Source organism: Durio zibethinus, chromosome 14, assembly GCF_047325235.1.
Source record: "Durio zibethinus cultivar Kanyao isolate XHJ-2024 chromosome 14, ASM4732523v1, whole genome shotgun sequence".
Taxonomy (NCBI): Eukaryota; Viridiplantae; Streptophyta; class Magnoliopsida; order Malvales; family Malvaceae; genus Durio; species Durio zibethinus.
The window spans coordinates 20,530,581-20,550,180 of record NC_143175.1 but is presented as its reverse complement, the minus strand read 5'-3'; the positions used below and the strand labels follow the sequence as shown (position 1 = coordinate 20,550,180).

Genomic DNA, 19,600 nt, shown 5'->3' with positions numbered 1-19,600 from the left:
AGTTGAAAAAATACTTAAATATAAAAAATTAAAAGATCACCTGTTATTGCTCTGCTTGAAGAAGCATTTAACACTATATTTAACAGTAATGGGCAACAATAAATAACACATTAGAAATTACTATTTATGAAAACTTAAAACTATTTTACAAACTCATAGCTTGAAAGTTTAAAACAAATCTACTTGAAGAAGGCATTTAACACCATATTTAATAGCAATGGGCAGCAATAAATAACACATTAAAAACAACTATTTATGAAAACTCATAATTCTTTTACAAACTCATAGCTTGAAAGTTTAAAACAAACCTTACATTATCATTTCAACCAACCTTTATCAGAAACAAAGTCAATTCTACCTATCAAAATAATAATATAAAAGAAAAAAAAAGATGAGTATTAATCATATTACAATTCATATTTAAAGTAAAATTTGATTTTTGGATATCATTGGGCAAATTCTACTTATTAAAAGATAAAGTCAATTCTACATATCAAAAGACAAAATCAATTTTACCTATCAAAAGATAAAATCAATTTCATATCTACAAATCTAACAAATTCTCTCATGTGTTAAAACATCATAATAGGCAAAAATCGATCCAAAAACTCATCCAACATTATAAAGAAAAAAATGAAAAATAGATAATATTTTATTTATCAACTTAGGCAACTAATACACAAATTTAACATAGCTAACTATATAGATGAATTAAATTAAATACTCCACTTAAAGGTTATCTTAAAATATGAAAAATAGCCATATGAAAAAAAGGAAAATACAAAAAAATTTAAAAAAAAGAAGAAAAAAGAAAGATAATTATCTTTTTTAATGTAGATGTCATAGGTGATGATAGAAGCTTCTCTATTTTTCTTTCCTTTTCTCTTTATCTTAATCTCCTAATTGTCATTTCATTTTTTCCACCAGCAATACATTCTTTACAATGTAATGACTTACACTAACTACTCTTTCTTTTCAAAGTAATGGTTTACACTAATTTTTTTTTCTTTTCAAACAAAAAGCAACAATTTTCACAACTCCCCTTTCTTGTTAATGGAGTAATAACATCCACCAATTATTTTTTTTATTAAAAAACTATATCATTTCAAAGAATTTTTCAATAAGAGAAATAAACTTAAAAAAATATATATGAATAATTTTAAAAAATAAATTACTTATTTTATTCATTCAATAGTTAGATTTCCATAGAAATTTTAAAAATAACAATGTAATATAATCCAACTATATATTATTTTTAATTGAACAATTTTGAAATTATGACACATATTACTTTTTTTTTAAAGTTTGACATTTTAAGTTTCAATTTTCATGCATGCTTTATAATAAAAAAATATTGTTAAATAAATCTGTTTAAATTGCAAAGCAAACTTTTTTTAAAAAAACATTCATGTCTTCTTTTTCTTTGTTTCAAAACAATTTTTTCTCTTTTTTATGTATAGGAATACATTGAGTCAAAGACAAAAAGCTTAAGAGTCCAAAAAGCCCCTAGCCAAAAATTGAATAATCAATTCAGCTTCTAATGTTTTATTACAAATAATAAAGCCCTTATATTTTTAATTGCAATCAATTATGTCCTAAATTAGATGGTAACTATTTAAGCTGTTAAGTGTAATTACACGTGACATTTATTAAATACATGGCACATGATGTGGTCAATTTTATGCCAACGTGGCACATCACATAGAAACAGTGGCTATCAGTTAGATTTTCCCATATTTTCAAACATTTGGCATTTTATGATTGGTGGTAAGATAAGATTAAAAAAAGATAAAAGAAAAAAAAAATCGAAATCCCTAAACCCAAAATGAAAATCCATTACTTCTCCCTCTGTATCTTCATCATTCTTTTTAACCACATCATCTTTTTCTTTTTCTTTTTATCCTTATATCTCCTTGCTAAATCTTCATCTTAATCTTTTTGGAGTTTTATCTTCATATTCATATTGTTACATTTTTTTCTTTCTATAGTTCAAAATTTGTAGTTGATATCTTTGTCGTCCTCATCATTTGTAAGTAGTCAGAGTAATGTGCATATATGTGTGAAATAAGAGTATGAGGTAAAAGTAGTCTTTTATAATTACAAATTGAAATGCTCAATATGGACAACATGAAAAAATATGAATATTGATATAATATCCTAAAGCTGTCTTAATTACAAAGTTGGTGTTGTGAGTTTTTTAGGTGGCGTGATGATCAATTTAGTGAAAAGGTCAAATCTTTAATATATGAGTTGAAAAAGGAAAATGATGAGTTAAAGACAAGAAAGGGTTTAGGGTTGAAAAGCGAAATCGATGAATAAAGCTTAATTAAAAAGCTGAAGTTAGAAACCAAACTAATGGTCACAAAAATGAATTTGACAATGAAAAAGGTAAATCAATTAAGAAGGAATAAAATATATTTCTTGTTGTGATGTTAATTTCTTAGGTATTTTTCTTCTTAATTTTTGCAAGTTATATTAAGATGTAACTTATGTTATGAATTTCTGTTAAAGAAAAAAGTTATAAAATCATATTTAAATGTAGTTGGTTGATATGAACTTATGAAATTGTGTTTATGAAATTCTTACTTTGAAATAAATTATCTGAATTCAATATACGAATTTCATATATTGATATGAATTTTTCTATTTGGTAAAAAAAAAATTCATTTGACTAAACAACCAATTTCAAATGGTTCTTTATAATTCACAAAATGTTCACATTATAAAACGACCCAAATTATCCTTCAATTATTAACCAACTATCAAAAAGAATTTTAAAACTATTAAAAGCTATATTTCAAAAGAAAAAAGTTTGTTAAAAACAACCAACTATCAAAATTCATATTTAAAAAAAAAAAAACTATCAATAGCCTTTAGTAGGAATCCATTGTCATATATAGCTAACACAAAAAGAACTATCAAATTTTTAGACTTTTCAAATTGGTTTTGCTATTGAATGAGTTTGAGATGACCATGTCCCATTAGATTTTTTGTTGGCTCCTCTTATTTTTTTTCTGTTTAACATCCTTCTATTGTTGTAGTTGCCATGTGGTTATAGCTTTATTTTTTTTCTACTTCAAGCTCTTCCTTTACCAAGTGTGATTGAATGCAGCATGATTTTAAGCTCTAATTTATCTTTTCTGTGTTACAGTCCTTTCATTTTCTTTACCTGGCTGGCTTTAAAGAATTTATTTAATTAAAAGACATGAAATTTAATTATAAGAATTATGATCAGTGAAATATGTTTACTTACATTCCTACCTTATTCACTAATTTTCAGATTAGTATATAACCTAATCCCTTTCACCTGCTTTGTTTTTGGTCTAATTTGCTTATTTTTGGAACCAATTTGAAAACTATTAGAAGTAATATTCTCCTTCCTTTAACTGAATAAAACTGTTAGAGAAATACATTATGATAACTTTTCCTTTCCTTTTTTCTTAATCTTAATTATTGTGCTTGATTGACTATGACTTTAAAGCAAGACTATAATTTGTAAGTAACATAAAATTTTCTAGACCTAAACAAAATGAACAAAAACACATTCAAAATTAAAGGATAATTATGTATAACTACACATTTTCTTGTCTTGAATGTGTTTGTGATGATTATGAATTCATCACTTCATGGATTGGTGATGTTTGCTAAAATTAACAAGACATAAACTCTTTTTATGTTAAACTTAAAATACTCATTATTAGACCTTTTACAAAAAAATGAAGTAAGTTTATCTATAATGGCAAGTAGTTGTTTTTTTTTTTTTTGGATAACTTTGCTTGTTGTGTTGGATTTGATAATAAAGTACACTTCATAATCATGTCTTTTTTGGTATATTTACCATTTTTCTTTTTTTTTTGCTCATTTTTATCTTTGGTTCTTTTCCTTTTAGGTTTATCAAGCATGACTCTAAATACGAATAATGAATTAGATCTATATCTTGTGGCTAAAATTTTTTCTCTTTCATTGGTTGTATCACATGGTTCTAAAAAGCAATATACCTGTCTTTATTGTACCAGTAAAAAACATATTGTTATGATTTTTTCTTGTCATGATACATCACACAAATAGCATGAGAACAAGGAATTTCACTTAGATTTTATGCCTTATATGTGCATTTCAACTATTTTAAGCTTACTGTTTGTTGATCAGCACATTGAAGTATCTTAAATCTACCATTACCATTTGATTTTGCTCTGCAATGAGTTGACAGATTCATATTTTTTTTTAACTTCATTAATGTATTTACTGATATGTGATTGATCAATTTTATGTCCAAGTCCTTTTTACATGCATCATCTTTATCACCATGACTCTAATTTTCTCTAACATACTAATAATATACTTGTATCTTGTATCAATTATCCAATCATTGAAAGCCTTAACAAGGTTGTTGTCCACTGCATCACACTTAAAAATTTTTTTTAAAATATGCTTTAGATCAATATTGCACATGAATTTTCAAAACATCATTAATAGATCTTGATTCCATGGCTTTCGATATCTTTAATTAATCATTAAAGTCTTCAACATATGTAGCTATTATAGTATTCCAAAACTTGATCTTTCTTTTCTTACCCTTTTATTTTTTCTACCACTTAGCATAATGTGTTGGGCATATATTTTATGCTCTGCCAATGGAGTGACTTCATTAACCATTGGTATTAGTCCTTGTAACAAATATAATTTATCAGACCTTAAACTATACAGTTTACACATAACAAACTCAAAAATAAATGTAATCACATACTTTTTACATATATGAAATTAATGTTAAGCTTTCACTATCCACATGGTTTAGATCAACCATTTGTTTGGTTAGAAATCATCTTTAGGATACTTTATTTTCTTCCTCAACTACTACCCAAACAATTAAGAATATCTGATTATTTGCGTCTTTGCCTACAGCCACTAATAGCTTTCCCTTACGTATGATTTTTAAGAAGCATCCATCAACACTTATTATGGGTTTACATTCATCTTTTTATCCTTTTTTAAAAGCTCATAAACATATATATTCTAAAAAACACACTTCCCCCTATCTTTTTTATGGACTTATATTGAAACTGTACTGTTAGAATTACTATTCATAAACTTTTTAGTATATTCTCACAGATTGACATACTAATCCACATAAGTCCCATTTTTCTCCTTCAACACTGTTATTTTTACTCTTTGACACATTATAATTTGCATAAACGCCTAGTTTCTTTTTATACAACTCCATCAAATTTACAACCTACATAGTAAGTTGTTCTATGATTCTATCCTTAAACCTTTTTTGTATGTCCTTAGTAGATAGTAAACAATTGATGTTGCTTCTAAAACATCTACACTCAAGATGGTAAGTCTTTACCATAAAATAGTTCTCTTTAGAATTAAAACTAACAAAAAGCCTCTATGGACAGCTTTTAATACAATCTAACCTAGTTCTATTTGGTTCATTTTTAAAAAATTTCAATTACTTTTCCTTTGCAAAAACATATTTCTTGATAACATTTTTGAACTGTTTATTATTAATAAATTTCATACCTAGTTTTTCTAATGAAATTACACAATTAGGATCATACCTAGGTCCACTTGATTTTTTCTCGTCGATAGGTTAGACTCATCATCAGATTGCTCATTGTCTACACACTTTCTAAGATCTAAAGAATCTATAAAATCTTTTTCATGTTTTGGTACCTTTCCTTATGTCTATATCTTTATCCACAACCTCACATTCATCAACATTTTCAGCACCAGTGGCATTAGATTTGTTTAGTCCTAAACATGTTTTTCACCAACCTCATTAATATGTTCTTCACCAACCATAGTTTGATTACTCAAGTTTGAAGCACCCCTTCATTACCCTCACCATTTAAACTGCCATTATCCTTTATATTCTCGTCACCTCTTGTAGTATTCTCAACCTTGACATTATTATCCAAACCCCCTACATTATTACTCTCACTTCTTTTAGTCTATTTAACCTATACATTAATCTCATCTAATAAAAAAGGTTCGAAGTGAGGTTCATAAATATTGTGCTTAACATATATGTCTTTAGTGCCCCTATATAATAAATGATTCATCAACTGCATAATAGTTTTATCATCATGTATTAATACTAACCCATCATTATTAAACTCAATATTTGGGACCCTATAATAAACATAAGTTAATGCACATAGCCTAATGATTTCACTTGCTCTATTATTTTTCAATAGGATGTCCTATCAAGATTTATCTCAAATCTATCCATATTTGCATTAATATAATCAAAATAAGGTTCAATAACAAATTGACCACCATGAAAATGTCTTAACACATAAATAACCTTAATATCATCATCTATTCTATATTTTATAATAAAATAAGATATAAGCAGACAAATAATGAATATCTTAATACATAATCATATAAAACATAAAACTTTATTATGCATAAATAGAAAAACACTGAATAATGCATAAACATATAAACAATGAATATCTTAATACATAAACCATGCAAAATAGAAAACTTTATCATACATAAACAAAAAACATTGAATAATGCATAAATAGACAAACACTGAATATATTATGCAGACACAAGAAAACATTTTATCATGCTTTAGGACCTATTTTGAAAAAGTATACCCCAAACCCTAATATGACATACTAACAAATCTTTTAGGGTTCATTTATTGTTTAACCCCAATAAGACAAGCATAAGTAGGACCATTGTGTTGTTGTTTTTAACTTTCATAAAATAACTTTAACCATATTAAAATTTTTTTATTCAAAGGAATCTCAAATCAAAGATGGGTTAAAGAAGAACATCCTTCACAACCTTTCAAGATTTGGCTTAGTCAACTCGTCACCTGAGTTGAGACAAAAAATCAAATTCTTCAAAAATAAATAGCTTTCCAGATTTGGCTTTAGGGTTTCAATAATTGCATTTTCAACTTTCAAGATTTGACAACAAAAGGTTAGAGTTTAAATTTCATTTTAGAGTTTAAATGTTTAGGGTCGATTTGGCTTAATTGCTTTTAAAAAATTTCATATTCGAAAATTAAAGATATTAAAAGGTAACTAATTAAAGTTTTTTTTTTTTTTGGGTCAATTTGGTTTAATTACTTTTGGAAAATTTCAGATTCAACAATTAGGGATTTAAAAAAGGTAATAGATTAGGGATTTTTTTTGGGTCAAAATATTTGGAATTTGAAAATGTGTTTCTTTAGGTTCTTCAATCTTAATTGCTTTGTTTTTTCATTTCCAATATTATAGATAAACCCCTAAAACTAATCATAAAATACCAAGTGTGGTTCTGTAGCCAATAACCATCATTTCCAATTCACGTGCCACGCTGAAATAAAATTGACCATGTCATGTGTCATGTATTTAATAAATACCACATATAATTCCATTTAATAGCTTAAACAATTATCATCCAATTTAGGGCTTAATTGATTGAAATTAAAAATATAAGGATTTTTTTGTTGCAATAAAACATTAGAGGCTTAATTAAATATTTAATTTTTGTTTAAAGGTTTTTGGGACCCTTAAGCCAAGACAAAACCATTATATTAACATTTAACAACTTATCAAAGCCCCTTTAATAAGTAACATTCATGTATGGGTGAAAATTATTAATTCAATTTTGTAAATTCTATCATGAACATTTTGCTAACAAATGGTCTTAAACTACTTTTTAAAATTCTTACCATAATTATTCTATACTTATCAAAAACTTTAAATCCACAACCAATTTAACATAAGATCACCAATTTCTTACTCTCTACTCGAATCATATTATCTAACACCAGTGGCTAGCATAACTTGTAGCAGTATAAAGCCTTCCTTGGATAGTTTAAATGTCCCTGATTGTATAGTAAACACATTCACCCCCCAAAGAAAAGAACACAAAGTAAATAAAGAAAAAACATTAAACCTCCAAAATTTTCAACCATAAATACAGTCATTGAAAAACTAAAAATAACTTGGAAAAAAAAAAAAAAAAACAATACTTTGAATGAAACATACATCTTAAGGCACAAACTCAAGGGCCCTCAGCCTTCTCTTTGTAAATTGAATGACCTGCAAAAAATCTAGGCAACAACCCTGATATCAAATAAAACACTTTCAACATTATAAAAACTACAGATAAAAGCTACCACACAATTTGTGTTAAAAAAAAAGTTGGCGACTTTGGCTTTACTTGAAATTGGTGGCAATGAAATAGAAGAAGAGTTATTAAACCTCTGTTTCTGGTTGAAGTACTCATATTGGTAGCATTTGAGAGAAAAGTTGAAGGGTTTATGGTCAAATAAAGGGGATTAAATTTAAAGGCATGGGTTTGGGTGGGTTTAGGTAAAGGGAATGAGTAAGAGAAGAAAATTTTTTAAAAAATAAACATTAAAAACTCACAAATTGAAGATTTGATTAGAGCCAAAATCCTAAATTATTGAGTCTTTGAGGAATATAAAAAATTGAGTTAAGAGAAAAACAATTGTAAAAAAAATAAAAATTTCAAGTTGAGATCAAGCAAAATCTTCTACAATTTTTTTTTTTTAGAAATTAAAAATCTCATTTAAAAATCTCATTATTAAAATTTAAAAAAGTTAAACAATTGAACAAAAAAAATGTTTGGTTTTGCAAGTAGTTTATACTTGATGAAGGTTCTATGAATCACTTTTTTATTTTTGTCAAAAGCAAGGGAGTGTAAAAAAAAAAATTGTAAAAACAAAAAATCGAGAAAGAAGAAAAAAAAGTGAGTTATTGGTTTCTCACTTTCCCCTATCCATTTTTTTTCTTTCTATCAAATAAAAAAACTTTGTGTGATAGAAGCTTTCATGTAGGTATGAAAAAAAAGTAGGAAAGAAATGAAAGAAAAAAAGATAAAAATAGATCAATAAAGAAGGGCCATATGGATAAGTTTGGGAGAGGTCAATATTAAAATGTTGTTAAAGATCTTTGCTAAGAAATATGGTTTTGTGATTGAAAAACTATGTTTTTGACATAGAAAATGTAGTTTAAATAATTTTTTTAAATTTAACTTTTTTTATTTATTATCAACTATGTTTTGAAATAAAAAAGTAATTTTTGATAGATTATCAACTACGTTCAAAAGCAAAAATTATGATATTTGTTAGCTTTTCAACTACATTTTTTTTATATCAAAACATGGTTTTTGTTAGCTATTCATGTCAGAAACCTTTCATCTACCCTTTTTTTATTCTTTCTTTTGCTCAGATATTTTTAGATATAGAAAAAATCAAAAAGCAAAAAAAAAAAAACAAACCATGAAACCGCCACGTAGCATTCCTAATGAAAAATCTCATGCTCTATACATTTACAAAATTTATCCTTATAGTTTGTTTTTGGCCTAAAAGGAAAGGAAGACAGTTTTTGTGTTTTTTCGTTTGAAATCTTTGTTGACAGAAAAATATTTTATGTTGACTTTACTGTTTTTCCTTCCAAACATATGAAAATGAAGAAAATGTTTTCTGAAAATCGTTTTTATGGTTACCAAATGGAGCCCTAGAAACATCATTATTTTTTTCAATAAGGATTGCATTTTCTATTTTAGAAATGTCATCTCTATTGAATTCTGAAAAATATATTTTCTTGTTTATAACAAAAATTGTGTTTTTATCCTAGAAATATTGTCTTTTTAAGAAAAATTGTGTTGTTTTATCTTAAATATGTTGTATTTGTTAAATTTTAAGAAATATTTTTTTATATTTTTAATAAATATCATGTTTTTTATTTTACAAATATCATTTTTGTTGAATTATAAAAACTAATTTTTTTTCATCTTTTCAATAAAAATGGTGTTCTTAATCATAACTTTTGTGAGATTTTAATAGAACTATGTTAAAAACATGATTTTTGTTTAAAATATATTAAGAAAAAATTATTTTTATAATATTTTATAAAAAATTACTATATTTTTTTAAATAAATAACGTTGTTTATATAATCTAAAACTATAATTAAGGACAAATGGAGAAAAATTTTTATTTTTTCTCCGAAATCTTAAAAAATCTCAAAAAAGAGAGATTTTGATTGCTTATACATTTCACATTTTGATATTATTCGAAATCTTAAAAAACCTAGTAATCACATTCTTATAAATTAAACAAAAAATCAAATTATAAAAAGTAAAAATTTTTTAAAAAAATTATTTTCTTTCAAACCAAACGTTCTCTTAACGAAATTCAATTTCATGTGATAAGCCAAATAGCTCAATTCTTCACCTGCCCCAAAAAATTTACTTCTCATAAGAAAGGGAGATTTTTTTTTTTTATATATAGTGAGAGAAAATGTATTAAAACTTAAAATAGTGGAAAAAGTGGTTTTTAGCTTGATTAAAATTAAATAAACAAAAATCAAAACATGATACTCACATGTAAGAGTAGTAAAATTGATTGAGACTAAAAATTCTATTTAAATTTAAATCAAACCAAATTCGATTTTGAAAGAAAGTTTAAGTGAAAGGAAATGCCTTTTACACAATAATAATTAAAAATCTAATAAAACAAAAATTAAAATATAATACTCACGAATAAGAATTGACAAAATTGATTGAGATTTAAAAGATTTATTTGAATTCAAATCATGTCAAATTTGATTTAAAAAAAATCTAACTATTTAAATTTGCATGTTTAAGTACGAATTGATTTAAACATAAAATAATCTAAAATCAAATCTAAAATATTAATTTAGAAATAATTTTTTTTTGTTTTAAAACTTAACTAATTCAATCCTAAAATAACTAGAGTATTAAATCTAGAAAATTTAAAATTAAAATAATTTAAATCCAAAATAGTTTGAATTTAAAGCCATTTAAATTTTTTCAATTCAAAATAACTTCGTGTAAAACATACAATTAAAAACAACCCGATCCCTTTTATTGTTATTTTTGCACATATTCAATAAGTCAAATTTGATTTTATTTATTTATTTATTTTTCAAATATTTGTTTGTTACACGTTCTCAGCAAGTCAAATTTGAATTTTTCTTACTTAAATTAAAAAAATAAAATGATAAATTAATCTTACAATTTTTTATTATTAAATGTCAAAACTTGGAAATTTCCACGGAACAACCAAAGAAAAAAAACAAAAAAAGAGCGTTGTTTACCATCTATGCGGAATCATAATCGAATATCCTGAGTTAAATTCAATCAATTCATTCCACCCATTTGTTCTTCATAAGCGATGCAACCAACAAAAAAAAAAAAAAAAACCCCTAATAATCACCCCAAAAATTAAAATAAAGCTTTATCCATGAACAAGACACTCTTTGTTCACCTTGTACCTCTCGCTAATCGTACTTGTACCTTGTTTCATATTTTCCTTTTTATTTTTTTATTTTTTATTTTTTATCCTAGTTGTATGTATGCTTGTTTGCCTATAAAAATCTTGTTCAACCGCTCATAGTTAAAGCTTCGAAAACCCAGAAACAAAAAAAAAGCAAAAAAAGAAAAAGAAAACCTTTTTTTTTTTTTTTTTTTTTTTTCTGTCGTTGACTTGTTTCTGAGCTTCCGTTTCTTCATCGATGGAAGGAGAAGCAGGTGGGTCCGTCACGTGCGGTTCATGGATCCGGAGACCCGAAAACGTCAACTTGGTCGTGTTGGGTCGGTCAATGACCCGACCGGGTTCTTCTTCCTCTTCTTCTTCGGCTATCGAGATTTTCTCTTTTGATCCCAAGACAACTTCACTCTCTTCATCTCCACTGGTAAGTTCGTTTTCCGTTATAACAAAAATTGTTGGGCTTGTGCACAATAAAAAAAAGAAATTTTTTTTTTAATTGATGGAATTGGGTTTTTCATACTTAACTGAGCTTGATTGTTGGGTTTTTTTCCTTTTTTTTCATAAAAAAAATGCTTTTTTATAACGACAGTGACTGTCATTTTATGTTTTTTTTTTTTTTTAATATTCATTTATTTGGAGTTAATACTTACATATTTAAATTTGTTATATTAGGCTAGGCATGAGCTTGAAGAAAGTGATGGTGATCCAATAACCATTGCAGTGCACCCAAGTGGAGATGATTTTGTTTGTTCTACCACTAATGGAGGCTGCAAGTGAGTTTTTTTTTTTTTTTGTTTTTGGGTGCTTTTTTACTGATATTCTTATCTGTTATTTCCGTAGCTTGGAAATGTATGAATAGTCAATTTTGTTTAAGTATTGATTAATATTGTTATGAAATACTTTTTAATGGACATTAGGCTGTCGTTTTGTTGAAGGTATAAGAAACTTTTTATTCTTTTATGAGATTGAAACCAAAGCAAGTTGTGTGCTTGGAATAACATTGTGAGAATTTGCTGATTAAATCTGTGACTTGGGATTTCCTTGTATCTTGAATCGTTGTATAGTTTCAGGGATCTTTTGCTCTGCTTTCTCTCCTTTCTTTTTAGTGTTTAAGGAAGGTCGTAGTGAGATGTGATGGAGTTTGAGATTTTTCGATCTTGAGGACAGTAATCACATGGCTTGCAAAAGTTTTTTTTTTTCTTTGGAGCAGTTTGATGGAAAAGTGGGATATTTTCTCTATTTTAACCAGAGAGTTTTGTGTGATAGAAGGGGGTTTAAACGCTTGCTCTTCTTCTGAGGTTTTTTTGCATTTAAAAAATGTACTAGAACTGGTTTCTCTTTTCTCAATTAATATTTGCTTTTGGTCTTTTCTAACAATGATGCCAGTTTGTTGGGCTCTCTTTGTTGTTTCAAATCATGGGCTCATGCTTCCCTGTTTGGTTTTGAGGAATTTTTTTCAATCAACAATGTTCAGTTTTTTTTTTTTTTTTTCCTTGATTTTTCCATTTAAGGTTTGCGGGCTCACTCTTGGCAGTATTCGTTTGAAGCCTTGTCATAGAGTAGAAGAGTTGCAAAATATGTTGGATAGTAATAAGTCAAAATTAATATCACCCTTGGTAAAATTATAAGATCATCTGCAAAACAAAGGTGAGCTAGTGCCTCTTTGGTACAATAGGGATCAAAAGTAAAGGTCTGTTTCTTAGCAGAATCATCAAGGAATCTAGAAAGCACTTTTGACGACCAGGACAAAGAGCTAGGGAGAAAGGAGATTACCCTGACTCAACCCCTTTGTGCCAGAGACATATCCCTCTAAACCTTCGTGATCCTTGGAAAAGTAATGGTCTCATGGTCATTTGTTTATGTAACTGTGTTATTCACCATCTAATGCCGCTTTATCTATTTGTTTGGTCATACCCCCTTTCTTTCTTTCGTTCTCATGTGGTCATTTATTGTGCGGGCTATCATCTATTTATTTATGTAAGTACACATGATATTATGCATTGTGGTCTGAGAAACAAGGGGAAGTTTTGACATTTCCAGATTGATGGTTATTACAGCTAACAATTACTTTCCATTATCCATTGCCCTACAACACTTAGGCAGATTGTTCTTATGGAACGAGATATTTCTTGTGATGTGCAGGTTGTTTGAGTTGTATGGTCAGGAGACAAATTTAAAGCTGTTTGTCAAAGATTTACCTCCTCTCCAAGACGCTGGTCCACAGAAATGCCTAGCTTTCAGTGTTGATGGTTCCAGATTTGCCACTGGTGGGGTGGTAAGCAGTCACCTGGAATTAATCAAGACTTTGTGTGTGTGTGTGTGTTTTTTTTTCCCATGTTGGTAACTGCTATCTTGATCAACAATAGGATGGGCATCTTAGAATCTTGGAATGGCCAAGCCTGCGCGTCATTGTAGATGAAGTAAGAGCACATAAATCCTTTCGGGATATGGATTTTAGGTAGGAATTGAGCCTATTTGTGTGTAATCGTATAGAAAATCCTTTTTTGCCCTTTAATTTTTTATACAAAGTTAAATTATTTAAGTAGGTATTTCTTTTTGAAAAAATGAGATATTCTGATTTCTTCTAGATATGTTGTTGACAAGATATTCTGTTAGAAGGCTTCTTTGCTCAAAAAATTTTAATGACCATTTAAAGTGGCCTGAATATCTTTTTGTACATCTATGGCCTTTTCATAAAAAAGTGAATCATAAAACATATTTTTCTAAGTTGTTTAAACTGAATTTGGTTTATTTTGATGGTTTTTGGTTTCCAACCTAACTTTTGAATGTGGCCTGGGTTGTTTGTCATATTCCAGCTTAGATTCAGAGTTCTTAGCTTCAACATCTACTGATGGTTCAGCAAGAATATGGAAGGCGGAAGATGGTGTTCCTTTGATGACTTTAGCTCGCAACTCGGTACCATTTCTTTAACCAAAGAGTTTTTGTTGAATGCTGCAAAATTTAGTCTTTCTGACAAATTTTTGGTATGCCTGTTCTGTAGGATGAAAAGATCGAATTATGTCGGTTCTCCAAGGATGGGACAAAACCATTTTTGTTTTGTACTGTTCAGAAGGGTATGCATACTTTTGTTTGAATTAAACAATTTACCTTCTGTTATTAGTTTACTTTTATTAAACTGTAATGCTGTAATGTGACAGATGATAAAGCAGTTACTGCAGTTTATGACATAAGCACGTGGAATAAAATTGGGCATAAGAGGTTACTCAGAAAGTCTGCTTCCAGTATGTCCGTCAGCCTGGATGGCAAATACCTTGCTCTGTAAGCATTTAGCATTGCCTTTTGGGTTTCTGCTTTCTAGTATCGTGGTTCATGTTGGAAATTAGCAAAATGCAGAATTGTTGCTTTTGGCTTGGTTTGGTATAATTTGGTTTGCCTGTTTGAAAATGTCAAATTCCTATAGTATTAATTTTCAAATTTATTCCCAAGTAATTTTTTTTCACTGTAGAATTTCGCGTGTGCTCGGGAACAGCTTTATATATATATATATATATATATATATATATTTAAGAGCTCTATTTCCATGGCTTATTACCATGATTTATCATAGCAGAAAGTGTGAATCGTGTGTATGTGCATGGGTGTGCATGTGCAAATGTGTGTCGACACTTGATATACATCGTCTGTGTATTTGTTTAACTTGTTTGCATGAAGAGAATGGATAGTGACAGATGAAGAGTTGGAGACAAAGTGGGAAGGATGGAGTAGTCAGGATTTATACATGTCAAGCACTGGTTTACGATGCTTGGGAAAATTTTCTAGAATTAATTACATTTATAATACTTTTCAGTATATATGTTCATTTGATAAGTGTGTCTGATTGTTTTCATATCAGGGGAAGCAAAGATGGAGACATCTGTGTGGTTGAAGTAAAGAAAATGGAGATCAGCCATTGGAGCAAGAGGCTACACCTGGGTACATCCATTGCATCACTAGAGTTCTGTCCTGGTCAAAGGTAAGTTTCGGTGAAACAAGTACTATTTTGGCTAATCATTGCCAGGGCAAATAATTTGGTATTTAGTTTTTCCAAATAGTGCTTCTAGATTGCTGTAGTCATGTGATCAACCTTAAAAGATCATGGATCCCTTGACCTTTTCCAGATTGAGTGCATCTCATCAAACAAATATGACTGTGGTTGTTGTTACCGTAGCAATGACTGAGAGATGCTTCAAATGTGGTTTTCTGCTTGCTTGGTTGTTTTTTGTTTTTTTGTTTTTTGCAACTGCTTGGTAGTTTAGATACAGAAAGTTACTATATTTTATTTAAAAGCTTATCTGCTTATCTTGTTTCTACTATGTCTAATAACATATTTATATGGATTTTCTGAATAGCAATTAATTTAAAATCCTGCTTTTGTTGTCATTCTCCCAACTACATGAGATGGGTAAATATCAATTTTGCTTTGCCAGTCTCCAGGTGATGTCACTTTTAGATTATTGTGGTGTTTTTTGGGTCTTCAATAAACACCATTTTCTTTGCTGGCACTCTCTAATCTTCCCTCCGGATCACAATTTTAACTTACCTAAATGAACTTGTGGCAATCTTTCAATCTATGTTATTATAGATCCTATTGATGTATCTTATGTTGGAAGTATATTTTATTAAATAAGTGGGTTTGATCCTTTTGCTGTTTCTTTTTTAGTTATTTTTTTATTTGAGTGTTATTATTATTATTTTTATCTTTGTTAGGGTTAGTTTGGTTTGAAGCCATCGATCAAATTAATTACAGTTGGTATTCATTTGTATACAAGCTTTTTGTTGGTACCATACATTTTATTGTGGACCATAAAAATGGGTGTGAACCCTAAACATGTCATTCTCCATGCCTTAAAAGATATTGCACACACCATTGGACCAATGGTTCATCATGAATTTTAAAGATTTCATTTGATAATTGGTTGGGTACCTTTTGTTTATTCTGTGTGATTGAATTTTAGCCTCTTTTTGGCCTTTCACCTTGTAACATTGTCTTAGTATACATTCAACCAACTAGCCATGCAATGGATTTACAATCTTTATCTGCGAAATTTACTTATCTATCAAAGTCCAAAGATGTGTAGAGTTACATCTTGAGATGGCACCCTGGACTATATAATACCTGGTTCAGCTGCTTGATTTCCCTTATTGTTGCTTTGTTGCAGGGTTGTGCTTACATCTTCTAGTCAGTGGGGAGCCATGGTAACAAAATTAAGTGTTCCTGCAGACTGGAAAGGTATTCCTCTCTCTCTCTTTCTCTCTCTCTCTCTTACACACACACATTTATGTGAACAATGTGAAGGGATACAAGAATGATGATCTTATTATTTTCATGTGCAGAGTGGCAGATCTATTTGCTGCTTTTAGGACTGTTTTTGGCATCAGCAGTTGCATTTTACATATTCTTTCGGAATTCTGATTCATTTTGGAACTTCCCTCTTGCAAGAGAACAACAAACAAGACCAAAGACAGATTCACTTTTAGGGGATGCACAATCAGATGATCCAAATGTGTGGAATGCATTCGGACCTTTAGATATGTGAGCATTTACTTGATCCAATCAATTTGGAGATACCATCGAAGTACAAATCATCTTGTGCCTAGTAACTTGCTTGTTTTCAACTATATTTGTGTCTTTCAATCGGATGTTTCACTAAAATAACTTGTTTAGTAATTTTTTTTATCCCCTTGAATTATACAGAAAAGGGTCTTTGATAATAATACATTGAAGATTTATCACATTCATACTCAGTTACAGCCTTTAAGCGATGATAATTGTCATAGTTCAACTACATATGTTCAATTATAGTTTTAGTACAGAACAGGGACCAATACACCAAAGAATCCTAAGCAAAATCCCAATTCCACGCTTAGAAAAGACCAGTTCACTTCATGTCGATCATCCAGGTTTTTTCCTGCGCTGGGGCTGAACTTCACAGCATTGGAGCTATCAGTTAGGGGTGGTCCATGGAGCTCAGTGCCAAGAAAGCTGGATACACTTAAGCTTTGTAACTGAGTACTCGTCGGGATTTTCCCAGTAATTTTGTTATAGGACAAGTTCAGGTGACTCAAGAAGGTGAGGTAAGAGATACTTGGAGGGATTTCACCAGAAATGTTGTTTGTTGATAAATCAACAGATTCTAATGATCCCATTGCACCAATGTTGGCAGGAATGGTTCCTAGCAAAAGATTATGTGAGAAATTCAATGATTGCAGGCCTACAAGACTTGTCACCTCCTCGGGGATCTCACCTGATAAATTGTTATCTGAAAGGTCCATTGTTTTAACTAGTTTAAGGGTAGTGCTATAATCCACCACCCTTCCTTTCATCACAAGTAATATATCCTCAAAAAAGCTTCCCTTGGACGTTTTATAAAATATCTTGTTATCGGATTTATTTCTCGAGGCCATGGCATTGAGATTGTTGATACAGCTCGGAATATCACCTGATAATTTGTTGTGGGAAAGGTCCAGGATCTGAAGAGATGATAGGTTACAAAGTTGTTTAGGTATGGTACCATTAAACTTGTTTGTGTGAAGGCTGAAGATGATTAATTTTGATAACCTTTCTCCCATCCATGGTGGTATGTCTCCGGAAAGTTGATTAGCACCAAAGTCAACAGTAAGCAATTCACCGCAATTTTTTAGAGAGGGTACTTCACCAACTAGACTGTTGTTGCGTATGTGTAATGATTGAAGAGAAGTTAAGGTTCCCATGGAACTTGGAATCCTACCACTGAAATTGTTGTCACATAATTTTATGGCCACCAACCTTGGAAACATCTTCCAACAGTCAGGTATTTCTCCTGATAAAAGATTATTGCCGAGATTGAGAACTTCCAATTTCATTGGCTCATTCACTTTGTAGCACAAGAAATGAGAGGTAGATCCTGACATGGAATTGTTAGAAAGATCTACAGCAGTCACATTAGATGAAAGACGAGGGAGTGGGCCACTGAAATTATTTGAGCTGAGATCAATCACGACAGGAGGATGAATCATTGCCAGTAAATCAGGAATGTTACCTTGGAATTGGTTTCGAGAGATATTCAGGTATGACAGATTGGAAGACAAGTTCCAAAACCAAGTTGGGATTGGAGTTTCTCGGAAACCATTGTCGCTTAGGTCCAAGTAACTTAAATACTTCAAATCTAGCAGAGAAGGATTCAACTTGCCACCCAACTTCGATCTTACATATGCTTCAGCTTCAGCATTTGATGCAAACACACCCTGAGAACTCCCAAGATGGAGCTTGATAACATGGCCAGTTTCATTGTTACAGACAATTCCATCCCATTTGCAACAATCTCCATCATGGGTCCAAGCAGCTAGCCGGTTTGAAGGATCTTCGAGATCTTGCTTAATCCTCAAAAGAGCTTGTCTCTCGCTCTGAATGCATGTGACGTTGTGGTTTCTGGCGGAAAAGCCAAGTTTAGAAGTTATTAGACATTGCAACATAAGCAAAGTAATTGTAACAGAACCCATAACCCCACCGATCGCCAAGCAAATCTATAAAAAGAAAAAAAAGAAAAATTTTAAAAAACATATATTTTGCTTATGAAGATTTTGTTTTCACTGGAAAGTATTCGCTTTATAGCAGAGATTTCCTGTGTTTCAATCGAATGAGAAATTTTCCAAGGAACATCTGTATCTTTGACTGATTGTTTCTTGTGGAAAACTTTTCTATGCTATCAGCCCAACTGAGACTCAATGCTTAACAGGTTGGAAGTCTAGAAAATAATGAGAGTGGTAATGAGAGTGAGGCACACAAAAATACGTTAAGATATTGTCTAAAGTTTCAATTATTTTAAAGGTTTGGCAACAAAGTGTATACCAAAATTCAATAAACTTGACTTTAATGATACAATTCTGAATTTGGTTTGGCACACCTTAGAAGACTGCACCTTTCCTTTGACATTTATAATATGAAGATATGTTTGATGCTATTTTCTTTGAAAATTTTTTGATGGAGAAACCGATTGACTTTAGGTTAAATTGTCATCCACGTGAATAGTAGCAATAGAAGCATACGAGCATTACCCACAACCGCAACTTTCTTTTCTTTATCAGATTCAAAGCATAATTAGCAAAGTATTTCAGTCTCCTTATACATGATTCAAAATGCGTGTATTTTACATATACTACACCAATTAGTTTTTGGTGTCACATTTTAGACATGTAATCCTTTTAAATTGGATACTATTTGCTTTCACGTTACATCAATTTTTGAATAAGAATATACTTTTTGATTTTTTTTAGAATTTTATTGGAAAATTTAATAAAATAATATGGATGAAAAGAGTTATCGGAAGTATAAGACAGCATA

The 19,600-nt window shown here is 29.6% G+C and overlaps 2 protein-coding genes across 2 annotated transcripts; one reads left to right on the top strand and one right to left on the bottom strand.

Annotated features, from left to right (window-relative positions):
- Positions 1-11,112: 11,112 nt before the first annotated feature.
- On the top strand, positions 11,113-17,025 carry PHF1 (phosphate transporter traffic facilitator1). Its single transcript, XM_022887014.2, has 10 exons — positions 11,113-11,704; positions 11,953-12,053; positions 13,423-13,555; positions 13,647-13,738; positions 14,097-14,196; positions 14,282-14,354; positions 14,439-14,559; positions 15,134-15,253; positions 16,440-16,510; positions 16,615-17,025. The coding sequence occupies exons 1-10, from the start codon at positions 11,525-11,527 to the stop codon at positions 16,815-16,817; spliced, it is 1,194 nt and encodes a 397-aa protein (XP_022742749.2). The 5' UTR covers positions 11,113-11,524; the 3' UTR covers positions 16,818-17,025.
- LOC111298840 (receptor-like protein EIX2) lies at positions 16,932-18,911 on the bottom strand. Its single transcript, XM_089743746.1, has one exon. The coding sequence runs from the start codon at positions 18,757-18,759 to the stop codon at positions 17,086-17,088; it is 1,674 nt and encodes a 557-aa protein (XP_089599872.1). The 5' UTR covers positions 18,760-18,911; the 3' UTR covers positions 16,932-17,085.
- Positions 18,912-19,600: the final 689 nt, after the last annotated feature.

What these genes read in the sequence shown, in the direction of transcription:
- LOC111298840 (XM_089743746.1), bottom strand. Translation starts at nt 18,759, where the DNA reads ATGGGTTCTGTTACAATTACTTTGCTTATGTTGCAATGTCTAATAACT.
- PHF1 (XM_022887014.2), top strand. Translation starts at nt 11,525, where the DNA reads ATGGAAGGAGAAGCAGGTGGGTCCGTCACGTGCGGTTCATGGATCCGG. An exon ending in GTTTTGTACTGTTCAGAAGG is followed by an intron (nt 14,355 to 14,438) that starts GTATGCATACTT and finishes GTAATGTGACAG; the next exon opens with ATGATAAAGCAGTTACTGCA. An exon ending in GAGTTCTGTCCTGGTCAAAG is followed by an intron (nt 15,254 to 16,439) that starts GTAAGTTTCGGT and finishes GCTTTGTTGCAG; the next exon opens with GGTTGTGCTTACATCTTCTA.